Source organism: Acanthaster planci, linkage group LG13 (assembly GCF_054643075.1).
Source record: "Acanthaster planci isolate LZ-2023a linkage group LG13, COTS_SCS, whole genome shotgun sequence".
Lineage (NCBI taxonomy): Eukaryota > Metazoa > Echinodermata > Asteroidea > Valvatida > Acanthasteridae > Acanthaster > Acanthaster planci.
Window position 1 is genome coordinate 16,061,374 of NC_141789.1, and position 24,563 is coordinate 16,085,936.

General features: G+C 40.5%; 1 protein-coding gene across 1 annotated transcript; it reads left to right on the forward strand.

Annotated features, from left to right (window-relative positions):
- The first annotated feature begins 34 nt into the window (after window positions 1-34).
- On the forward strand, window positions 35-24,544 carry cct7 (chaperonin containing TCP1 subunit 7). Its single transcript, XM_022225088.2, has 11 exons — window positions 35-155; window positions 3,145-3,298; window positions 4,053-4,159; window positions 9,003-9,181; window positions 15,096-15,267; window positions 16,002-16,166; window positions 17,370-17,503; window positions 20,372-20,524; window positions 20,954-21,105; window positions 21,560-21,748; window positions 23,139-24,544. The coding sequence occupies exons 1-11, from the start codon at window positions 150-152 to the stop codon at window positions 23,369-23,371; spliced, it is 1,644 nt and encodes a 547-aa protein (XP_022080780.1). The 5' UTR covers window positions 35-149; the 3' UTR covers window positions 23,372-24,544.
- Window positions 24,545-24,563: the final 19 nt, after the last annotated feature.

Here is a 24,563-nt window from a genome sequence, read left to right on the forward strand (position 1 = left end):
TATTTTTATTTTGTGTGTTCTATTTTAAAATATAAAAGAATGAATTTTACAAGTCTTATTGCAGCAACACACAGCATCCGATTCTATTCGTTCTGATATTTCTTTACTCCACTCATGTATGTACCACATTGGAAGCAGACGATACGAAAATGATGGTGAGACATGCGATTTTTATCAGGATAATCCTCCTTAATCAGACAACTCAATTCATTGTTATACTTCCTACAGAATTTTGTAGTCTTCCAAAGTTATTACTTTTCTGAAATTTGCATCAGGTATTTGTCCTATATATCGGTCTTTCCGAGTTATATTACAGTGCTACAACGTGGTATTCTAGAAACTTCTTTACGCATTACTATGAATGGTGCATAAATTTCTTGCTGTTTCTGTGCAAAATTTCGCCGTTTGGTTTTGCTGGGCCAAAAAAAGAGAGATACATACACTCAGTATCGGTTTGAAAATGCTGGATTAGGACGGTATAAATTCGTTTTTTCTCTTTAATTTAAAAATAAGGGGGCTTTTGGCATGTTGGGGGTAGCCCCACTACAACTTGCACTAGTCTAGCCCCACTAGTGTGGCACGGACTCTCACTCCCGATCCATCCTTAGCCACACATCCGTATGTGAATTTCGTGTCGGCGTACTGAACATTTTCAGCGCACCCACTTATCAACATGGGCTCAATTTCTTTTGCACACGAACATGATCTTTGACCTTTCCGTCTTCTAAAAACCGTTTATTAAATGATTTCACTCACGTTATTCATGTATTTTCCAGTCTTTTTGCCTTTATCCATTCAATCTAACGGGCTCGCTCTCACAGTCGCGATCTTTAAAATAAGATCACTGAACAGTAGGTCACTTGACCCCTCATCGTCTCGACGGCTGTTCCATGTTGGAGCGATAAGATACTACATGTGCCAATGGGCTCTTCCAAAACTTTGACAGCAGTTCAGATTCTTGACATGGAACAGCCGCCGAGATGATGAGGGGTCAAGTGACATAATTTTCAACGACCTTATTTTAAAGATGGCGACTGTTAGAGCGAGTCGGTGAGATTGAATGGGTGAAGGCAAAAAGACTGGAAAATACCAGAACAACGTGAGTGAAATCATTCAATAAATGGCACTAAGAAAGCGGAGAGGCTAAGGATGATCTCTGTGTGCAAAAGAAATTGCGCCCACAAAGATAAGTAGGTGCGCCAAAAATTTTCAGTATGCCGACACGAAATTTCGTGTACGGATGTGTGGCTAAGGATGGAGCGGGAGTGAGAGGCCGTGCCACACTAGCGGGGCTATGTTGAGGGATGCACGGTCATGACATGCATGACTAGACCCGTAAACAGGTACCGTTAAATGGAGCCTGTCTAGTTTGCACCCAGACTTTAACAACTACGTATCTTGTTCAGATCTGTGAGAGTATCTGTCGATCTAAGTACACGTAGAAAATTACGACTGTTTTGTGTCACAGCTAATATGCAACGCCCTTGGCTGGTTCCCTGTCCAGTCACACACTGTTTGCAGCAAATCATTGGTAGCGTGGCTCGCTCTCTGTAACGTGACACGAAAGTGACAAAACAGCCGTTGCTTTTGTGCAAGTGGGGCAAACTTCGTCTGGGGTGGTAAAACGGTAAAAAAGGCAACATTTTTTCCTCCAAACGAGGAAAAGGCGAGTTTTCTACAATTAGCAACCTAGTGAATTTTTTACAGCATAAGTAGTGAATACACCGGTGCAATTTCAGCTCATAAAATTAAGTGGATGTTTAGTTATGCCCCGGATGTCCCTGATAAAGTTTTTGAAAGAAATCCCTATTAATCGGGACAGGGCCCAGTACATGACAAGAGTATTCGTTGGGCCCTGTTTACTGGTCTAGGTCATGACCAATGACGGTACGGGGATGCCTAGCGCTGCTGAGTGGAGCATTAGTATTCCTCTTTTTTGATTTGGACGGGATTGTCATACTAACGCTCAACGCCTGTACAAAGAGTTAGGTTGAAACGGTTCTCAAAAATTACAAAGACTCACCAAAACTACCTCTATCACCACTTACTGGCTTCCGTAAATTCCTATGTCAAATGATTGGGACTTCAGTGATATTTCTGACCTCAAAATCTGTCAAAATCCGACCTTTTTTGCTCGACACACGCACAGCACTTAAACTTTTTGCCCCCTCCTCTCATTCAAATTCAGGCGTGTAGAGTTTTCTGGCACAATAAGTCTATGGGCAAGCATGGTCCTCTAATGAAACCGCAGGAGAGGCCCATATGTAGTCGGGGCACAAGACGTATTGACCAGGAAACAGTCGTTGGCAGCACTCCCGAATGTCACGATCAACAAGTCTTGTGTCCAAACCACGTAAAGCCTACTCATGCGTATGTCTTGGAGGACCATGCTCGTGGTGGGACTTTGAGATTCCAATGATGATGGTAAGGTTTACTCACATATGGGAAGAGAAAAATTTCCCGTTAAAATCAGAAATGCTCTTGTTCAGTTGTTGGCCAAACTCAAAGGCGCCATCTTTTTCATATAGTGATTCAAACTGTACGGTATACTAATGTACCTGGTGGAGATGACGTCACAACATGCTGGCTGAGCTGGTGGACCATTCATAATAAACATGCGTGTCTGCATGCGTGTGGCGATGACCGTTTCCTAAACAGTGTAATGTTAAGTATCTGTGACTACATCGAGCTGTACACCAGACATAGCGCTGCTAAAAAAGACTTGTCGGCAATACTGGGTGCAATCATCCTGATTTTTCAAAAATCTTAACAAATTCTTCCCTCTTTCTCCTAAATGACATGGACGTAGGGCTCAGTTTGTTGATGTCCATGTGCATTGAGTTTGCCCACAAGGCAGTCAGAGAGCTCGTAATTATTTAAGACGTTTGCAAGAATGACAAGTAACAGGCATAGTTTCAGTATTTCTGGCTTAAGCTGCCTTATTTATACAGCAATACTGAACATGATGGAGGCTGAGAGTTGGGCTGGAGCTGGGATGTGTCCAGTGGCATGGGATCGTTATCATTCTCATTAATGCTGGAATGCCAAATTTCACTTCAATTTGCTTTCACTATTTTGAAAAGAATTTGGCACCACTGAACTGTTCACATTGCAACTTGAATATTTGATCATTTGTGTCCACAGCAACCACAAATCATCCTCCTGAAGGAGGGGACGGAAGCCTCTCAAGGGCGATCCCAGGTCATCAGTAATATCAATGCTTGTCAGGTGGTAGCCGATGCAGTCCGTACCACCCTGGGCCCAAGAGGCATGGACAAGCTTATGGTAGACCCAAGAGGTAGAATCTGAAAAGATTTCATTCTTTGAAATAAGGAGTCTATCAGTTTTTATGATCATGACAATGAAGAGAAAATAGATGACCCTTTAAACCCTTTGTCTTTATTTCTTGATTCACTTGAGTGTGAGTTCAAATGCAGTTGAAAATTGTTATTTGATTGACAAGGTTCGAGTGTAGAGTAGAAGTTTCTTATTTCTGTGACATCTCTTTTCAAATCTGATTATTTCTTTCATTCTTTTGTTGCTTATTTTAATTGTACAGGTTTCTCACACGTTCATAACTTTTTGTTTTGTGACAGGTTTCAGGTTTTCTTGATATCTTTCCTTATTTTTGATATTTTCCTTATTTTCACCATCTGATGAGATTCTGCTTTAGTCATACTTTTGTAAACCCTAACTGCCTGGGCCCTTTTGGCTTGAATACACTTTTAATCCTCCAACATCTTCCAAAACCACCCAGAGGATTTGGAAGATTGAGGATGGTTAGCAGGCTAGGGTTAAATTTTGAACAGGTTAATATTTTGTTTATTCTTTTTCTTTCTATGTTTTATTGATCAGAAAACACCAAACAAACAAACCTACATTAGAAGTAAAAGCATGAATCATTCAAAATAAAGGAAATCGGGGGCCATGAAGAGATGCAGAAAAATGGTCATTGTACATGTACTAATATCTTATTGTTATTGTTGATACCTCAGATCTTGTCGAAAATATTTGTCTTGCATAAGTAGTACCGATCATTTGTTGTATTTCAGGTAATGTAACCATCTCCAATGATGGCGCTACAATAGTCAAATTACTGGATGTCATTCACCCAGCTGCAAAGACACTGGTTGAGATTGCCAAGTCACAAGATGCTGAGGTGAGATACATGTACTATCACACATCCCTGAAGTTCTCAAAGGAAATTTTGTCACTTTTTAAATGAATCTGAGTACCACAGGTCTGTTTGTGATGAAACTGATTCATCACAGCAGGGTTTCCTATGGTGGAAATGGCAGATTTGCTGAGAACTAAACGTTTTCTTCTGCTGAACAAGTCATCTGCTAAAATGTCAACTCTGTATTACAGTGTGCTATTTCTTAATTTTTTTCTGTCAAAAATATATTACCTTTAAATGTTTTCTGTTGAACCAGAAGTGTGAGTAGTTTACTTTCTAAACCTCATACCAAATTTAGACTTTCCCAGGTCATTTATGTCAGAAGCAGATTTCCATCAGGTGATTGTAGACACTCTTAAAATATAGAAACGTCTTAAGTAGTCTTTAAATCACCTATTTTTCCTTCATCTGATAGATTGGAGCTCCCCATTTCCAAATTCTAAAAGTGAAAGAAAGCATGTTATTTCTAAAACTCTTAATGACGTATTAGTGTTCTAGGAGGCGCTTATAGGGTTTTGATTTTTGTAATAACATTCACATTGAAGTCAGTCATTGCTTCTTCCTGTGTTATAGTCGCAGTAGAGAAATGCAATTGTGGGCTAGGTCGGACCTAATGATCGACTAATGTTTTGATGGACGGTCAATGCCGTCATAGCCATTGGATTCTGTTTGTAAGAGTTGATTTGCTTTGATGCCCTTGTGCTCGTGAAATAAGTCATTGTTTACAGAACAGACATTGTTCATGTAACAATGAACCCTGTCTTCACCTCCAGGTAAATATAATGCAGGAATACTTTGAGAGGTGCATTCAAATTGCTCTTTTTCCATGCATGTTTTATGAGCAAGCTCAGATCAAAGCCTGTCAACGACAAAAAATGCCCAAGTCCTTTTCAAGGAAATGATGACTACATGTCGCTCATAATTGATACATCAGTGTCAGTTATTACAAACTCCTTGTGACACCAACGGCATGGTGTTGGATAGGTGCTAATTGAAAGCAGGGCCCTGGGATTGGTAACACGCCCCCTTCTACAAGCACTGACACCCCTTCCTGTAACATTGAATGTTCAGCGTGTCTAGCTCTCAAGGCAAACGCATGAAGTGTCAATTCAAACCTAGTCATACACCATGTCTAAGTAATGAGTTCCACGGATTTAGTGACAGTTTTCCTCCAAATGCTTGAAACTTTAGTCGCATGAATGGGAACATCAAAGCAGTGTGATGTTTAGAAGTTGGATTATTCAAGCCCACCTAAACTTGCTGAATCATGCAGACTACAGAATTGGATCTTAGAAGAGGAATTTGTTCTTTTCATAACCCCTTATATATTTTTTTTTTTTATTTTTCTAAAGAATGAAAGGTGGCACATAATATTTCAACCATAATTGAATACTTTTAGCTATCATGTATAAATTACTTGTGGCTTTTATTTCACCTCATTTGCATAACAGAGAGAATGCTACATTGTTTAAATTCTGACATGTTCAGAACTATTCCTACCCTTTACCTATGTGTAGAAGAGTTAATATTACAGTTACTAATCTATCGCAAAGCCCTCGTTCTTGATTGCTGCATCTAGGCAGTTTGTGTAGCTGTTCACGAGTGTTTGGCACAGCTCCACAGGAATTTTGGCCCAATCTTCCTTGGGCATGTTGGGGAAGACCTTTAGCTCTTTCAGGTTGGAGGGCCTGTGAGCATGCACCTTGGTCTTGAGGGTTTTCCACAGGTTTTTCCGTGGGATTCAGGTCTAGGCTTTGGCTTGGCCGTAGTATTACATGTACCTCCACATTGTGAATCCTGGAACAATTTCTTGACTGCCTTTGCTGTATGATTAGGATCATTGTCCTGTTGGTACCAGTACATGTAATGGTCCAGTTGGGGCTGAGGTGGAGATTTTCTGCAGACTGCTTGACATTGTCCTGCAGAATCTGGATATACTACTGCTACTCCTTCATAATTCCTTCTACTTTTACGAGATTGCTACACCCACTTGCAGAGAAACAACCCCACAACATGATGCTCCTACCTTCAAACTTTAAGGTCGACACAGTGTTCTTTGGGTTGGATGTTTCATCCTACTTGCACTAAATGAAGGAAACAGCCCTGTGGCCAAATAGCTCAATTTTTGTCTCGTCTGACCATAGAACTCTTTGATCTTTGTCTCGGTGCCCTCTGGCAAATGCCAGTCAAGTTTTTTGATGCCTGTGAGTGAGGAGAAGGGTCTTTCTTCGACGATGCCCATGTAGCCCTTCCTTGTGCAGTGTACAAAGGATTGTCTGTATGAGACCTTGGTGCCCATCTCACCCAGGTTGTCTTGAAATGCATTGATTGTTGTTCTAGGGTTGGAATGGGCCTCGCGGCACACTTTCCTAACCAGACACCTTTGGCTTCTGTCCACGCTTGCAGATGTTGTACTTCTTAACAATGCACTGTACGGTGATATATTCAAAACGACATGCAGAATCTTAGGAATGTCTGGAGCAGGTGCATTTCAGAGGATTGTGGCCAAATACCATGACGTGCAGAAGCGTATGAATATAATTCTGAGCATATCAAAATTTAAACAATGTAGCATTCTCTTTGTTATGCAAATGAAGTAACCAATGCCATAAGTCATTTAAACCTGACGGCTACAAGTATTCTACTATGTCCCAAATATTATGTGGCCACCTTTCATTCTTTCCAAAAACACAAAAAGCCTCAAATTGATAAACGGGTATGAATAATTTGGTTGTTAACTGAACTTTGTTTTGACGTGCAGTAGATTTGAAACAAAATTTTAGCCCATCACCAGTGTCATAAGACCCAGAAAATTATTGCCAAAAGCTTGCACTTGTCAGAAACAAGCTCATTCCTGTGGAAATTTGTGTGTAACAATTTTCTTTGTGGCCCTATTTTAACCCTAACACTCCTCAACCTTTCACCTGTTGGAGGACTGAGGAGTGTTGGGGTTAAAGAAGCACAAAATAAACCAATTTCATGAATGTTCTTAAACTGAAAACCAGTGAATTAACCCTAGCCCCCCAGGCCCTTTTTGCTAGGGACCTTCCTCAATCCTCCAGAATCCTCCAATTTGGGCATGAAAAAATTGGACTCTTCCTCAATCCTCCAAAATCCTTCAAAATTTCTTGAAAATGTTACTTGGAGGTGTGCCAGCTGCCTCAATCCTTCAAAATCCTCCGGCAATTCCTGTCATTATGTTGAGGCAGTGCGGTTGATTCAAAAGAAATATCGGGCTGGATTTATGCATGACTGAGTAGGAACAACACAAGGTCTACTCCACGACCTTCACTCATGGCATCCTTTGCAATCAGCCATGCACTTTTGCCATTCACTCTCAATCCTCCAAAACCACCTGAAGGATTTTGGAGGATTGAGGAGGGTTAGGGTTAAAACTGTTGTCTGAACAAATGACCACAAGGATCTCATCTAAGCCAGCCTTGCCACTTGAGGGGGTGCTTCATGTTGTCCAGTCTCACTCATACTGGGCGGGCTTTGTATGATTGACTCATGGCATCACTATTTCCTCCGGGATTATTTCTTTTGTATTGGCACAGTGATTCTGACGCCCTCTTGATTGTTTGTGCAGGGGGATTCCCCCATGCAGGCAGCATGTGTAGAGAAGTGATAAGACTTGGGTAGATCTGTAATTCCTAAACAGCACTGCTATAGCTCCCCAGATTTTGGAAATGATTTGTTGAGTTTCAGAGTTTTGCTCAAAATATTGTAGTTTACATCGATTTGAAAGTTAAGATTTCATTGGCTCCGATCCCCCTACCCCCGGAACTACTGTATAATGGATTAGGCTTACAGGCAATATTCTGATCTATTGAGCCATATCCAATAATGTTTTGGACAGCCACAACCAGGATTTGCATGCATGTAACTGCATCGGGCTTCACATGTCTGGAGCATGCCGTTCAGCTTTCAGAAGGACATGTTTTATTGGACTGAATTGTTTGGTCAATCAACCCACAAGGTCAAAGGTCAACTTCACAAAAACTTTGCACATAAAGTCAGTTAACTGTGACACTGAGAATGCCAGAATTGTGTGACGTCACTTGTACCACGGCAGTGGGTCAGGTAGAAGGTCAGGAAAGGGTCAGCAATGACTAGAATGATGTCCAAGTTACAGCCTATCTTGCTGGGTCATGGTTCGTTGCTTTGTGATTCACTATATAAGACGTAATCGGTGATTACCAGACTAACGAGTATGATTCCATCAATCAGAGCTTGCCTTTTGACCACAGCAGTAGGCAAGGTTAATTAGGTTATCATTCTAATTGTTATGGTGGCGGCGTCAGGAAGGCAAGGTTAAGGAGGAAAAATAGAAGATGTCATCTACATTTCCCCCCAAGTTGTTCACGATCTTTTCTCGTAGAATAAGAGAGAAAAAACTATGCATGCTAATTTGCTAAACCTGTTGGTTGGTTGGTTGGTGGAATGTGATACCAGCTGTGTAACTGGAGTACAATTCCCAACTTTCATTGTCAAGCTGTGATTCACTTTTTCTTCTAGGTTTAATTGATTTCCTCTTTTTTTTAAATTGGACTGGTATATATTACTCAGTCATATCAATTGCTAAAGGTCAAAAGTGAAACTTCCAAAAAACTGTAAGGTTATGCTGAAACAGGAAATTTGTATCATTTAAAGATGTGTTTATCATTTTTTAGTTTTCAAGTGGGATGTTTCATAGAAATGACATTTGTGGTCACCTTTGTTATTCCTTGCCTTTGTTCCGTGTTGTTTTGTGGAAGTTCTTGCATCTAAAAATTAGCCAAGCTGGTCAGTTGTTAAAAAGTTGATTTTTCTTTGTTTACATTAGGTTGGTGATGGAACCACAACTGTTACCATGCTAGCCGCAGAGTTCCTGAAACAAGTCAAGTCGTTTGTTGATGAGAATGTGCATCCACAGGTCATTGTCCGAGCGTTCCGCAAGGCTACTCAACTTGCTCTGGACAAGATCCGTGATATCGCTGTCAAAATAGAGAGCGACAACCCAGAGTGAGTAGCCCCGGACGCCCACGATTGACTCCCTGGTTGACTTCAATCTACCTATCCCCCTAATACACCCCCTACTCTCCCCTCCCCTCCCCTAGGGGTCCTCATCACCGCTTATCTGCACTCTTGCCTTGCCGTAATTTCACTAAGAAATGCATTGTGGCAGATAAGGCAGTGAAATCCTAGCATTTAATCAAGCCGTTGATTGATGCATGATGCATATCAACTGTGCTGTACACTGTCAACGGCCGGCTAATTGATGGTAGGGGAACCCGAAAATTACAACGTCAGCTGGTGAGTTCTTTGACTCCCCTGATGCAGTTGGACAGATGTGACTGTAGCGATGACATATCAAACTGAATGCCGCGTTAATAACATCAAGAGAAAGTCAACTCACTGATATTTCAACCAACGCCTTCTTTCTCCAACCACAAAAATCTGGAACTTAAATATCACTTCCGTGAGGTCTCATCCTGTCAGAAAATCATGGACATTATTTTTCACACTTATTCACTAATTAAATAATATTTATACTAAAAATCATCAGTTATGTGTCTCCAAAACAGTATCCAGACCTGCTGTGAACGTTGTCTGGTACATTGACTATTACAAACCATTTCCTCGCATGTTGTTGGATTAGACTGGTGTATTGTTATCTAGAATCTCAAGCTGTGTTTGATACTGTTGGCTACAGCATAAAACCGTGGTGTGCTGATGCCAGAAACAAAGCCCCAACCATGAAGCATCTAATTCGCTTACAGCTTAAGTCATCTTTTGAAATGCCAAAGAGCACCGTGGTTGATTTACTGTCACAAATCCCTTTGTTATACTGATTTGCGGTCAGCATGCCTGCTGAAATCTACACCTCATGGTTTAGTTTGTAATATAAGCAAGAATTTATGCTCCCTTTGCTATTCATTTTTAGTAATCTCATTTCAAGTCCCATCACTTGCATCATGGACATACGGGTTACCACCTTTCATTCATGACTATTGTCGAATAGCAAATATTTACAGATTTGGTTATAATTATTAACTGTTTGTGTGAAAAATACTGTACCAACTTGCACATTTAGCTAATACTGGCTTTTTTGTATTGAATATACCATTTTGGTTCTGTCCTTGGATTTTGTTGGAATTTGTCTGGTATATCCTCAGCTTCTTTATTCAAGTGGTTTTCCTACCAAGTAACGTTGACATTTCCTTTTGCCTTTGTTCAATATCTTTATTGGAGTTTCTCAGCCACAGGTGAAAGAAAGGCAGGTCACGTCTCCTGCATTGAACTTAACATACATGGGGAACGTAGTTTGAAGTCGTCTGTCAATCACAGTGCAACTATGTTGGCTTGAGTCATTTACATGTCGTTTTATGGAATTGGAGATGTGACAGCCTTTTAAGACATATCCTATGATTCTTAGTTACTTGGCAGGTTGAGGCATACATATATCACATGGCATCAGTCCTAATTTGTAATCATGAAGGGACATCATAAGGAGCGATCGTCCCTCGAGTATTGCTAGGGCTCCCTCTGGAGTCAGCTATATGTACAGGTGGCTCATATTATGGCTTCAGGGGTTCGTCAGTGGTGAAGTTTTCTCTACACCACAAAAGTCCACTTGCTTTTCTTTCTGGATGATGACTGAATCTTCAAGCATTTGTGAATGTGTGTTTGAATGTATTGTGCCCACTGTCTTCCCTTACCGCATTTGTTTGGATCCTGACATTGTTTTTGAAACCCCCCGATTGACGTGAAAAATGTGTCAAGTCAGAGTGTTACGTTTCATTTACTTTGCTTTCTGATCTCAACTCTCCAGAGACTTCTCATTCCACCAGATTTTGAAGTGTGTTTGCAAGATTTAGAAAGCTACGCCTCTCAACCAAATCTTCCCACATCCTTCTAAATCCATCAGGTTCTATTAGGATTTGCAGGATTGAGAAAGGAGGAGCCCAACCCTTGGTTTCACACACAGTAATGGATTTTTGAAGATTCAAGAAGGTTTTTTAGGAGAAAATAAGCCTTGAGAGTTGGGTTAATGTTTAACTTTGTGCATCACCATTGTATTAACTGCTTCAACTAAAGAATTTAATTTCCTGAGATTGTTTTTAAAATACTGCTGCATTCTCGTAAATGTCTGTTAGGATGTTTGCTCTAATTTTTCCCACTTATTGCCTTCTTTCTGTCTTAATTTTTCGCTCATACAGTTTAATCTTTTTGTATACATTTTCCCTGAGAAATACATGTACATGTATGTAGTAGATGAGATTTGAAGCTTTTCATGGTGGAGGTAGCAAGTAAACTAGATAGGTTTGTGGTAGTACCATGGATATATCTCTTTTTTTTTTAGTATGTAGGGTTCTGAAAAGAACCAGTGGTACTCAATGTTTCAGACAGTATGCTTTGTCCGTCAATAGGAGACTGAAATATATTGTACCAATGCAGGTCACTCATATTGATGAAACTTTCTTGGAGAATGAAGCCCTCTTGAGTTTGAAAAAGGGCACTGGATTAGGTGACTGTTTGTGAATACTGGAAAACGGGGGATGTAAAGCAGGGTCATGAATTACCAAAATATGACAAGATCAGAATTGACATGGAACCATATGCCAAGTCAGTCCAAAAGCTAAGAGAAAATTTGAATCATCTGAGTATGTTAGTCTGGACGCTGCTTGTTTGCTGCCCCCTCCCCCAAGGGGAAGAAGGGTCATTAATCATATTTTCCCTGCCCTACTTAAGTCAGTGCCATTTAACCATTGATGTTTAATGAAACAATGTGTGTTTGGTGATGGAGAGAGCCTTTGGTTCCACATGACCGAGTACCCTTTAGCGTTCCTCAGATGTTCAGCCCTTTTTCTCTCTCTTTCTCTCTTCAACTTTTTTCTTCATCCGTAACTTAAGAAACTGGTTTGCAGAGCAGAGCGAAAAATGTCTCCTTTTTTTTTCTTCCTGTCGTTGGTCAGGTCGTAAATCACTAGGCATTCTTGTATGTGTGTAATTTTTGGAGAGTCAGAGTTGGGAGATTTCATGGTAGAATGCAGGATCCGTCTCTAGCCCCGGAGGCAAGCTTAGATGATTGAGAAGGGATAAGACTGAGTAATGTGACATAGAATAGAGAAATCCGTCTGCTGAGTAACTTGTCTGCTGTCCTGTGTTCAGTTAAAGGGTCAACATCGAAAGGGGAAGGGAAGGAGGGTAAGGAAAAGGTTGCCATGATGTCAGCATTGTATTCTGGCACATTCCTTGTTCTTGTTTGTTTGGATTTAAAGTTCACAATCTGCACTTTTTTGCCGGTGCTCTTTCCTGAGGATAGTATCTGGGCGGGAGCTTTGTGGTTTTTGTTTTTCATGTATTCCCTCTTCTGGAGAGAGCCAGTATCTTGACTTGATTCCAATACACCCTTCCGTCTTCACTGGAAATCTTACCAGCGAAAGTAGTTCCCTTGACACTACCAACTTGGCCAAGAACTATGTCATGAAGAATTGTGGGGTGGATTTTGTGCCAAATTGAATGAATGTCTACATCCAGTCTGATGATGGTGCACTTTGAAATCTCTCTTTAGACCATTTCAGACACTTTTTTTTCCCCTCATGAGTAACATTGTTTGCAGTATTGTATTTTTATGTTTAATCAACCTCTTGTGGCTAAATAATCTTTGACAAATAATTTCAAGGGCAGCTTTCACTTGTAGCTAAGACAAGTAGTTAGTAAAGATATGCAAATGAATTGAAAGCATTGACCCTGAAGTGTTTACAAGGCACCTGCAGTGTGCTCTAGGCAGCACAATTGGAAATGTGATAAAACTGGTAATGTGTCACATAGTCTGTTTAATGTCAAAGACACAACAGCAAAAATGACTCAAAATCACATACAGAAAGCAGTGTATGTATTTTTGATAGTGCACCTATCACCTGTGGAAGTAGACTTGACAATCACAATGTTACAATGAGTTGTGAGTACTTGTCAGGTGCAGGATTGCGCAAGATATTAACCGCAAAGTGTCCACAGATTTCACCTTAGTCAACTGACCTAGCAATGATTAGTAGGACAAGACACCCCCCCCTTTCCTGTATCACCACAGGTATCCCTCTCTGTGTAATCCCCCTCCCCCACTTCATTTTTGGTCGGAGGGGCCCATGAGTCAGTTGGTTATGTCTCACCAAGCTGTCAGTTAGACCAAATGAAGAGCAGCTGTGGACCATTTCCATATGATATGGAGTAGTGGGAGCTGACATAAGTAGGGGTCTGTTGTGGGTTTATGATGAGAGCCGTTTTCATCTGTATGGGAACACGTCGGGGGGGATTGGCCCAGAATTTGTCATCGGATGTCATTTTTTATACGACTTTTTGCATTTTAATTTTTCATATATGAGCCCGTTCAAACAAATTTCATTGCTTTTGCCAAAGCAATATTTAGGAATTCTCGCACTGCTTTACTTTCAATCTTCCAAAATTGAATAACATTGAGGAGGAAATTTCTGTTGTTGTGCTTAGTACATTCACAATATCGTGTGCTCGTTTGAGGCAGCTGCAGGTGTTCAACTTTAGCGTCATGGAGACCTCAGATGAATCAGTTGGCCAAATGCTGAGAATAACCATTTTTAGTTGACTATCCTGACCAGAAGCACAGTACCTAGACCATCGCAGAGAGCAGTTCTTAAGAGTACTTCAGATTGATTAATCTGTTGAGTTCCTTTGGATCAACAACTTTCAAATCTTAATCTTCCCAGTTCCATCAACATCTATGAAGTAGTTTGGGAGGATTTGGAAGGATTGAGGATGATAGAATCCAGCCAATGTTGCTTTACATGGGACTTAATGCTCCTTTGGAATGAAGGTACAAAGAATGTGCCATTGGTTTCTGGCATAGTTGAGTATTAGTCAAGACTGTTTTGCAGAATGCCAAGAGAGTTCTAAAGGTTGGTAGTTTAAGATACATGTATGTTGTTTCTACATTGGTCATTAAAATCTGGGTTTGTCCTAGAATATTGTCAGATTTAATTTGGAGTTGAAGGGCGACCATATGACTTGCCCTGTCCACTTTCTTACCTTTCCCCAGTGCCCTATTCACCAGCTGTAACCTCCCTCGTATTAGTGTGTGTAAACTGATGCATCGTAACATGTGTTTGTTATCAAGTGTGATGTAAGATATCAATGAGAAAGTGGATTCTGGTTTCTTGGAGTCATCTCCAAGGACCGCCCCTAAATGACAGATGGGGGCTGCTGACCTATGCTTAGGATGATGGCGCGATTTATACGACACGTTCGCCATCATCGCGGCACTACACCTGGTGCCTGTCATGCCGAGATTGGCTGAAATATCCTCGGAAAACTATTTATTGAATACACTCACAATAAATTTACTTTGATTGGCGTTGTGAGACAACTACAGGAGTGAAGATTTTGATTACATCCTGATTCTGTCAATAACACTTTTGTGACACCGTTGAGCTTAAAAGTGAAAAGCTTCAGCATACTGGCAGGGCTGTTTTACTCACTTCCCAAGAAGATCAGTTGACTGTCAATGTTAAAAATTTTTACCAAGTTAAAGGTATCTATCTGGAACAAACACTTGAAGAAAGCATTCACGGCATATGTGACTTCAGTAGAAATTTGTGTACCAGTGACAGTTTTTACCTTGTGTTGGGCTTGGGCAGTTGTTTTAAGGAATTTTTAAAGGACTCTCACTTTTAAAAAGAAATGCTAGAGGTAAGGGATGATTCCGTTGTCATTTCAATCTGAGTTGCAGACTGAATTTTGCTTATGTGCCTGGAATGTTCTGAATCCTAAACTTTGGATGTTTGTATTCCACAGCTACCTTTCTTGTCTTTGTCCAGATTTGTTGAAGCAGAACTAGTTGAATCATCTATTGACTTGCACTTCGGCTAAATACAAGGACCCCCTCTTTTTGTAATCTCTCTAGTGAACATAGAAAGCTACTAGAGAAGTGTGCAGCTACAACTCTAAGCTCCAAGCTAGTGGCTGCCCAGAAAGACTTCTTTGCAAACATGGTGGTTAGTGCAGTCAGTCTACTGGGTGAGAATCTACCCATGGAAATGATTGGTATCAAGAAGGTTCAAGGAGGAGCCCTAGAGGTATGTCATCATTCCAGGATGTGGTCCAATGTAAGCCCCAATTCCTTGGCCATCTTGGCTGGGAACCTTCCACTTCAAAATGACTGAGATCATTCTCTGCACTGTTCATCATTAGTTTGAACCTAAAATCGACAAAAGTTGCATGTCAGGTAACAGTGGCAAAGTTCTTAATCCTTCAACATGCTGTTGGACTTGATGTATGATGATCCCACTGTGGCACTGCATTAAGTAGAACTTAGGAGAAAATTGATTGGACCACATAGACGCAATCATTACAGAGTCCAACCCACAAGTACTAGGAAAGACAGCTTTAAATATGATACTGATTTAGAATAGAAGACTTAGTTGATTTGTGTTAATCCACAACACAGTCAACAGGGAAGTATTTTATGTCATTGCTTCATTCTGTGTTACTGTTGTGGTAGAACAATGCATCATGGTCCAGGTAATGATCACCTGTCGTTCTGATGGATGGTCTTTGCCGACACGGTCGTGAGAATCTGTTTCTGAGAGTTGATCTTTTTTATGTTGCACTTCGGTGTGTCAGTTGAGTAGATCATAGTGATTGAAACAGACATTATTCCAATGCTTGACATTGGTTTTCCTAACATTCTGTACATACTTTGTGTGGTAAGAGTTCTCCATCCAGTGGTTTGTGACCGCTGAGGTAAGTAATATCCTTGATCTACAAGTTTGCTGTCGAAAATTGTCACCAGTTATTGCCTCTGTTGCAGGAATCCAGGCTAGTTGCAGGTGTTGCCTTTAAGAAGACATTCAGCTATGCTGGCTTTGAGATGCAACCCAAATCTTACAAGAATCCCAAGATTGCTCTCTTGAATGTAGAGTTGGAACTCAAATCAGAGAAGGAGAATGCTGAAGTAAGGGTGGATAATGTTGAGGTAAGCTATCAAGAAAAACCTGTTGGCTGGTACACATCGCCCAATAATTTCTGGCAATTGTTCTCTGAGTCAAGGTAAAATAAAGCTGAACAATACCTAAACAACGTCCTATCTTCAAATTTGATCCTTCCCATTCAGGGCTCCAGTTTTATCTGTAATTAATATTTTAAACAATATAAATTTTACATTCGCAATACCACTTAAAATTGTATAAAGAACAAGAAACATTTTTGGTCTCTCTGTTTCTGTGTTGAGATTTAGTTAGAATCACCAGGGATGTCCTAAGACAACACAACAAAGTTTGGAGAGATTTTTTTGGAGAGACAAACAAGGAAGAGGAAATCTGATAGTATGCTCATCAAACCGCACTATAGATCTGTATCCCTTCCTAGTTGCCTGTCTAGTCATCTCTAACTTTAGAAACCCCCTTTTCCTACCAAAGGAAGTGAATCATCAATGTTATGACACTGAGACCCCAATATGAAGGGGACGGAGGACCCATGCTCTGTGCATGTCCGCTTCAAGAAACTCAGCTAGTTTGTATCAAAGTTTATTTTATGAGAGCTTTACAGAAAAGTATTTTGCATCAACACTGAACGAGAGTAGGTACCTCAGAATGAGGGTTATCTTGTAGATGATAATTGGAACTCATTCGCTGCATAGACTTTACTCTCTAAAATTCTCTGACTTTTTTCTAATACATCTGAGTTCCTACAAGTTGTAGTTGACGCGTATCCAAACATTAGAGTCTCAACTTGTTACTTGAAATTTCCATCCAGTATTACAGAAAACAAGGTGGTCCTAAATTATACTGCAACTTAAAGGTTAGCCCTAACCCCCTAGACCCTTTTTGCAAGGGAACCTCTTGAATCTTCCACGTTGGGGGAGGTGAAAAACTTGGATTCTCCCTCAATCCTTCGAAATCCTCCAAAATTTCTTGGAAATGTTACTTGGAGGTGTGCCTACTGCCTCAATCCTTCAAAATCCTCTGGCAATTCCTGTCGTCATGTTGAGGCAGTGCAAATGACTTCTTGAGCAGTGCGGTTGATTCAAAAGAAATATCGGGCGGAATTTATTCATGACTAAGCAAAAAGCAACACAAGGTCTAACCCACGACGTTCATGCATAGCATCCTTTGCAATAAGCCATGCATTTTTTGTCATTCACACTCAATCCATAGTTTGCATTTTATATTTCATTCAGGAATACCAAAACATCGTGGACGCTGAATGGTCCATCCTTTATGATAAACTTGAGAAGATTCATCAAAGTGGAGCCAAGGTTGTCCTGTCAAAGCTACCCATCGGCGACGTTGCTACTCAGTATTTCGCTGACAGGTGAATAAGATCGTCCCATCAGACAAAACAACTAATGCAAGGCTGTTAGAAAAAACAACTTGTCATTGTCTCCTTGCGGCAGGTTTCTTCAGGCTAATTATCTATAATGGCAAGGGCCCTTTTGAGGAATCCATGCTTTCATTACCAGAAATATTTAATCATGTTGTTGTTCCTTTGAAGGTACTCAACCCTACCGCAGGGTTTTCAGACATTTTTTGCTGAATCAAAACCAAGCTCAATTTAATCCCACCAGAGCAAGAAATCAAAAGCTGGTATGACAGGTCGTCTGTTGAATGCGCAGATTGCCAAACCCCACAAAGAATGTGTGATGGTGGCAGAGATAGGGTCAAGTCGGATTCCAACATAAGTGGAATCAGATTCTGTGATGTTGTAAAAGTCGGGCGTGAATGGGGTTCATGCCACGCAGTGCCTTCCCAAGTTGTGCGATTGGCCACCTTGGGTGCAGAGCTTGAAGAACAGGGCCTGCTTGCTGTGACAGGCTTTGGCACTTTCATGTTGTCAGTAGATTTCTGGGTGTAGCTAAACACCAAGATGGCCTGAATTTATTTTAACGATATTAGTTACTGACCCTGTGCAATGGGATTTGTTTGGCACTAGGGAAATTCTGATTTCAAAGGAGATATTCACTGTTTATGTTTTGAGAGAGTGTCTACAAGACTTTGACGTGTTTTCCAGGGATGTCTCTGTCAGGATTGGTTTTATTTTTCATGCATCTCTGAGGAAAGAACTACTGACGTGCCGTGGAGATAAACCAGGATTCTGTGAATCATATTTGATTGTGTAACTTGTTTGCTCTGTTGGCCCACCGGGCAAAACTAAGCTCTAGGATTTGACAAGATCCACACTCTCAGTGTCTCTTCAGTTCACTGGAGCCAGACATATGGTCAGCAGCTTTGTTTTTAGGCCAAGGTTGTTTTGTCTACTCCCTGGGAGACTAAATTTGACCAAAAAATGTCCAATGATGTTCTTTTCTGTGGGCATGATAAATGCAAAGTGTCGGTGTTGTGGATCACATCAATTTGTCTCAGTCATAAAAGTAAGGGTTTTGACAGGTATCTTATCTGTTAGGATAGCACCTTGGGTCTACTGCATTCACTGGTAGCAAGGACAAGTCAGGTTCATGAAGCATCTGGGTCAGATGTGACAGAAGCCATCCCGTCTGGGCCTATCTGCTTCAAATGGCCTAGACATTATTCATACCACTTGGGGAGGGGGAGCCATCCATTAGACGCAAACCATGGAGTGCCTGAGTAATGAAACTGACACTATCCCAGGGATTCCTAGCTACAGTCTTGGGGTTTTTGTCAGACAGATCAATCTGGGGGAAGAAGTGGAATCATTGTGCCTTCATATGAATTCCAACGCTTAATTAAAAACTACTTTAACAGTGGAGTGGTGGTGTTTTTTTGGACTCAACATTTATTTCCATATTGCAGTGTATGCATCAAATTATCAAGAAATGAAAGATTTTTGACTACAAGAGTGACAATTGAATAAGACCATAAGACGTTAAAGCAGGGGCGAATACAGAGGCATATTCAGAAGACAAAGTCTTGTTCAGAAATGCCTTATTTAGACAAGAAAAAGAGAACCAGACAAGGAAGACTGACAACAGATTATACATGAAAGAAAAACAAGTGCAGGACCGTGCAGTCAAAATAAAACAAAGACGAACCAACACTGAACAGACTTGAGATGTAACAAAAACCAGAATTACCAAACACAAGAAATGTTAGAAGAACAAAAGGACGATTAGAATGATAACAGAGAAGGAGCTACCTCAGGTAATCAGAAACTGGGTGTTTTTGTAGTTGCTCTTAAAGCATCCCAAAGATGACTGGGACTTCATATTACCATCAATACTATTCCAAAGACGGGGTCCTGAGAATCTCGGTGTATTCAGGGAATAGGATGTACGTACAAAAGGCAAAAACAGATTGAGAAGTGCTCTAGTGCTTTGGCTATGCACGGAATAAACTGCGGTAAAGTAAGAAGAAAAAAACGAAGGAAGTAGGTTGTTAACATGCTTAAATATGAAAATCCCTGTGTGAAGTTTGCTTATCTCAGATAAAGTTAATGTATGAAGAGAAACAGAGAGGTGCTGTAGGATCCCAAGGGCGTGAAAGGGTGGAGATTGTAATGACCCATTTGTGAATAATTGTGAGTGAATGAAGTTTGTCGTTACTGGAACGTGCCCAAACAATATTGCAATAGTTAAAGTAAGGCAAAAGAAGTGTGCAAGCTGTTAGAAAGGAACAAAGTTTGGAAAGAACGCCAATGTTACGGGAAACAATCTTGCAGATGAAAGAAGTCACTCCAGCTAAGCTTATCATCAACAATGACTCCCAAGACTTTTGTTGAATGAACAATAGAAATGGGGGGATATTGTTGATGCTGTAGAAATTAAAAGATGCTGAACAGCCAGATTTATTGGAGAAGATGCATTTAGTTTGAAAAGTTTTAGTCAGCATTTGAAAACTTGGTGTCCAAATTCCCCATCAACTGGAAATTACAGTGTCCATATTGCCTCGTGTGTGCATGCGATGCGTGTAAGAAATTTCAGGGATGTGAGAATCCATCTTTTTCACTGATTTTTGTGTGTAGATGTTGACTCTGAGTTTCAGCTTTTGGTCTGCACAAAAGTATGGGAACTTTTTACATTGCAGCTTTTTGCCAGCTGTGTTCAGCATTAATTTTAAGGAGCCACTCACACCCCTGAAATTGTCAGATTTAATATCTTTCCCAAAATGCTGATAAAGGTTGTATTTGTGGATAGGGGCAATTGATGCAAAGAGAAGTAAATCAAGAGATGGAAGGAATAACAAGTTTGTTTGATTTCACACACAGGGACATGTTTTGTGCAGGCCGTGTAGTAGAGGAGGATCTCAAGCGTACTTTACAGGCCTGTGGGGGCGCTATACAGACGTCAGTTCAGAGTCTAACAGAAGATGTCCTGGGAACATGTGAAGCATTCAATGAGGAACAAATCGGAGGAGAGAGGTTGGTAGACTGTCATTAATGGTTAACTGGTTTCTTGTTCCTAAAGTGACCATGAAACTGAAGCCAAGGATTAAATCCTTAAAACATGAAAAAGTTGTTTTCATCTTGGTCGTCATTGTTTTCATTTGGTGCCTCTTTCATTATGCCAGTGCTTCAAAATGAGGGAGAACACTCCTTAGTTGCAATGTTCAATTTAGTATATTTGAAGTGAACTCTTTTTAAATCAGTGCTCATGGTTAAACGATGCTAGAAAGTTAGAAATTTTATTTTAAAACATATTTTTGGGTTGCTTTACTCCACATTAAGGAGAATTTAAATTACATAATAAAAATCGATGTTTTTACAATGTAGATTTGGCCGACCTGTTCGCAACTCACTTTCAGTAGTGGGCCCTAGTACTTATGATTTCTTGTCATGGTTGGGTTACAGGTATAACTTCTTTACAGGATGCCCACAGGCCAAGACTTGTACCCTGGTGTTAAGGGGAGGGGCAGAACAGTTTATTGAGGAGACGGAGCGTTCTCTCCACGATGCCATCATGATCGTTAGACGAGCCATCAAGAATGATGCTGTAGTTGCAGGTCAGGTGGCCTCTCTCAAATCTGCAACATCTGTTGGAAGAGTTTCATAGTGATTACAAGATAATTTGTCTCCTCGCTCCTCTGAGTTATGGGAACCTTGGCATCTCAGAGCTTCTTACGTCTGGAGGAATGGGCTCTCTGTTCACTTTTATTTTTGCTCAAGGAAAATGCCTGGTTTACATTTCATTCAACTTTCTTTGACGGTGCAGTAGATTTATTTCCAACTATTTTCAATTTTTGGGGAGAGATGAAGACCATTTGGGTCATGAGCCGTATGAGATTATGCTGCTGTTACAGAAAATCAAAACTCCTAAATTGACTACTGTCTCTTTTCCCTGTACTTTTGGAATATTTTTTAAAGTTTTAGTGTCAGAATTATACCCTTAAAAATTCGTTAGCTTTGCCGTACATTTACATAGCAATTTGTGTATGCATATTATCTTTTCTTGAGTAGGTGGGGGCGCTATTGAGATGGAGCTGAGTAAGTACCTACGTGACTACTCACGCACCATCGCCGGCAAACAGCAGATTCTGATTGGTGCATTTGCTAAGGCATTGGAGATTATACCCAGACAGCTGTGTGATAATGCCGGATTTGATGCCACCAATATTCTCAACAAACTCCGACAGAAACATGCACAAGGTTAGTTTAAGTACTAACTATACGTTTGTTGTTACATTCGTTCATGATTCTTAGACTTTGAATGTGAAGTTCATAAGTCTTAAGTCTTCGTTTGCTCTTTCCAGCTTTTAGTGTGTGACTGAGCTGCAGTATATTTCCCTGTTGTTACTTTTCATCAGTATTGGTCATCACTCAGAATGCCTCCTGAATATGGTGCACATTTTATCTCCACAAAGCTGGAATAATTTGGATCCAAACACCAGAACTCTTTAGAGAGAAACACAGTAATCAATACACTTGTAAAAATCCAGATTTTCGTGGTCAAATCAGAACCACGCTAACCTAACTCCAACCCTACCTTCTTGCAGTTATTGGCATAGTTGAACAATTAAGGACAGGTGTATTCTAGCCATTCCCTATAGAGTGTAATACTTGGACCTGACATCAAGTAGTCATCACAGTAGCATGGCAAGAACCCTACATCATCAATATCCCCCATCATGACTCTCCTCCCCCTCCCCCTTCATCAGTTGGACATGTTCACATGTTCGTCTTTCTGCCTCAAATGGTTTCACGTACCCTGAAAATTGAGGCATTTCCTGACCTGCAAATTGGATCCAATTGGCTGTTTTTGGTGGTTGGGTCGAGTCCACCTCTGCAAATCCAATTTCCTGCCTGGCACTTTCAAGGAGTACGTGAGCTACCTTGCTCATTTCTTTTTTTTTTTTTTTTTTTTGGATAGTACGCCTTTCTAGCAGTACATATTGGTCCACATTTTGTGTGTCATCCAACAGACCCATAGGTTGTGGAATGCAGTGGAGTAAAGGGAATGGGAAGGGGGTATGTTAGGGCATTTCACCCCCGGCGATATCTAAGGAGGTCCTGGAGTAGCCCATTGATATTGGCATCAATCTGTCACGTACTGTGCCACCAAAATGGGCAGATTGGCAACACAATCTGGTTGTCGGTGATTGTATATTTTCCAGAGGCTGTAATCATGGAATCTGCTGGCTTCCATGTTGTGTCAGCTGTGTGTAAAGTTATATCCTGGAAGCGAGTGGGTATAGATACATCCGCAGCTGGCTGACGTGACTGACAGATTCCTTGTGACTAAGGGAAGATCAGATCAGTTTATTGCACCCTGCTGGATTCCTCGTTAAAAAAGATCAGGGGGTGGACAAAAGATATTAGAGGGTAAGGGAGGGTCAGGTTAAAGGGGATTACATTTAGTCAGCCTGGGCAAAACCACATTTTTGTCGGACTCGTTTTCCTTTTTACGGGGGGGATGGTTGATAATTTTACATTCAGTTTACATGTATATTTTAAATGCACTGTGACTGTCATCTTCAGTTTCCTCCATCAAAAAAGCCCAGTAATTCATGACCATTTCAATGGATGTACACCCCTATAGGTCATACATGGTACGGCGTGGACATTCTGAATGAGGGCGTGGCAGACAACTTTGCTGCTTGTGTGTGGGAGCCAGCCATTGTTAAGATTAACGCCATCACGGCCGCCTCTGAGGCTGCATGTTTGATACTGTCCGTAGATGAGACGGTCAAGAATCCCAAGTCAACTAACGCCGATGATCGACCAGTCAAACCACCAATGGGTAGGGGAAGAGGAAGAGGTAGACCTCGTTGATGTGTAAACAGAAACAAATCTAGAATCCTGACTTGTCACTCTATTATTATGTAATGTGCTGAAGGGAGATTTGGAAGCTTGAAGATGATGTAAAATTTTCTCCTTTGTTACACACCTTTTGTTTACGAGTCATTAGGTTTTTTGGTCAGTAATGTAATTTTCTGAAGTTACATTTGATCTTGCAATACACCTGGTTTATTTGGGAGTTGATCTTTTGAGATTTTTTATGGATGAGGTAACAGATGCTAGACAAATTTTGGGGTGTCATCTTGACATCGTTTTTTTGTGCAGAAATTATAATTATTTGGTCACTACTTGTGAATGAACACAACAAGACAAAGTGTTACAAAAGAAGCCTGTTGAAGCTTGTTGAACACAATTTTCTGTAAGTCTCTGTTCAGGTTTTGTGAAAACACAATTACGCTTGAAGTATTATTTTACATCATTTCATAACGTTAAAATCGCCTGAACTCGTAGAAAGCTTAAAATGTGTTGGTATATGTACAAGGAATGATTGAAGTCATTGCGTCCAGTAACCTATTCACCTGTACTTGCTTCCTTTCCCAATTTATCCAAGGTTCCGATTAACTCTTGCTGTAGCACCTGTTCATTTTCTAGAATACCTCAAAAGCCAGACTGTTTTTGTTACATGTAGGGTAGGTGGTATTCCTTGTATTTAGGAGGCGACTTCAGCGTAAAAAATTGTCTTTGTATGCAAAGTGGTCAAAATGCATCTGAACAGTGTTTAAACATCAATCTGCTACGTGAATTTTGTGAACTATGTGTTTCAGTATTACACCAAAGCGATGTCAGCTACTTTTGAAGGCTGTGAACACCGTCAAAAGACTTTTTAGAGAATGTTGTTTGGGGGATATTATGGTTAAGTTTGCAATTTAGGTAGAGCTTCAAGTTGTTCTGTGTACATTGACAAAAGAATCAAGGGATTAACATGTGAAGAACTCGTCTTTTGCACCTGCTGTGATATCAGCATTTTAGTGAACACCTGTCAAAGTGTAAGGTTTTGAAGGATATAGTCTCACTTATAATCTTTAAGTGTAATTGGAACCATGCCGTAAATCGTAGAAATTGTGTGATGTGAAAATGACGCATTGTTCTGTTTGTGAATGCTGCTAATAAATCTGATATGTTTGGAGTTGAAGCACAAGTTGAAAATCAATGTACTAAAGATTTT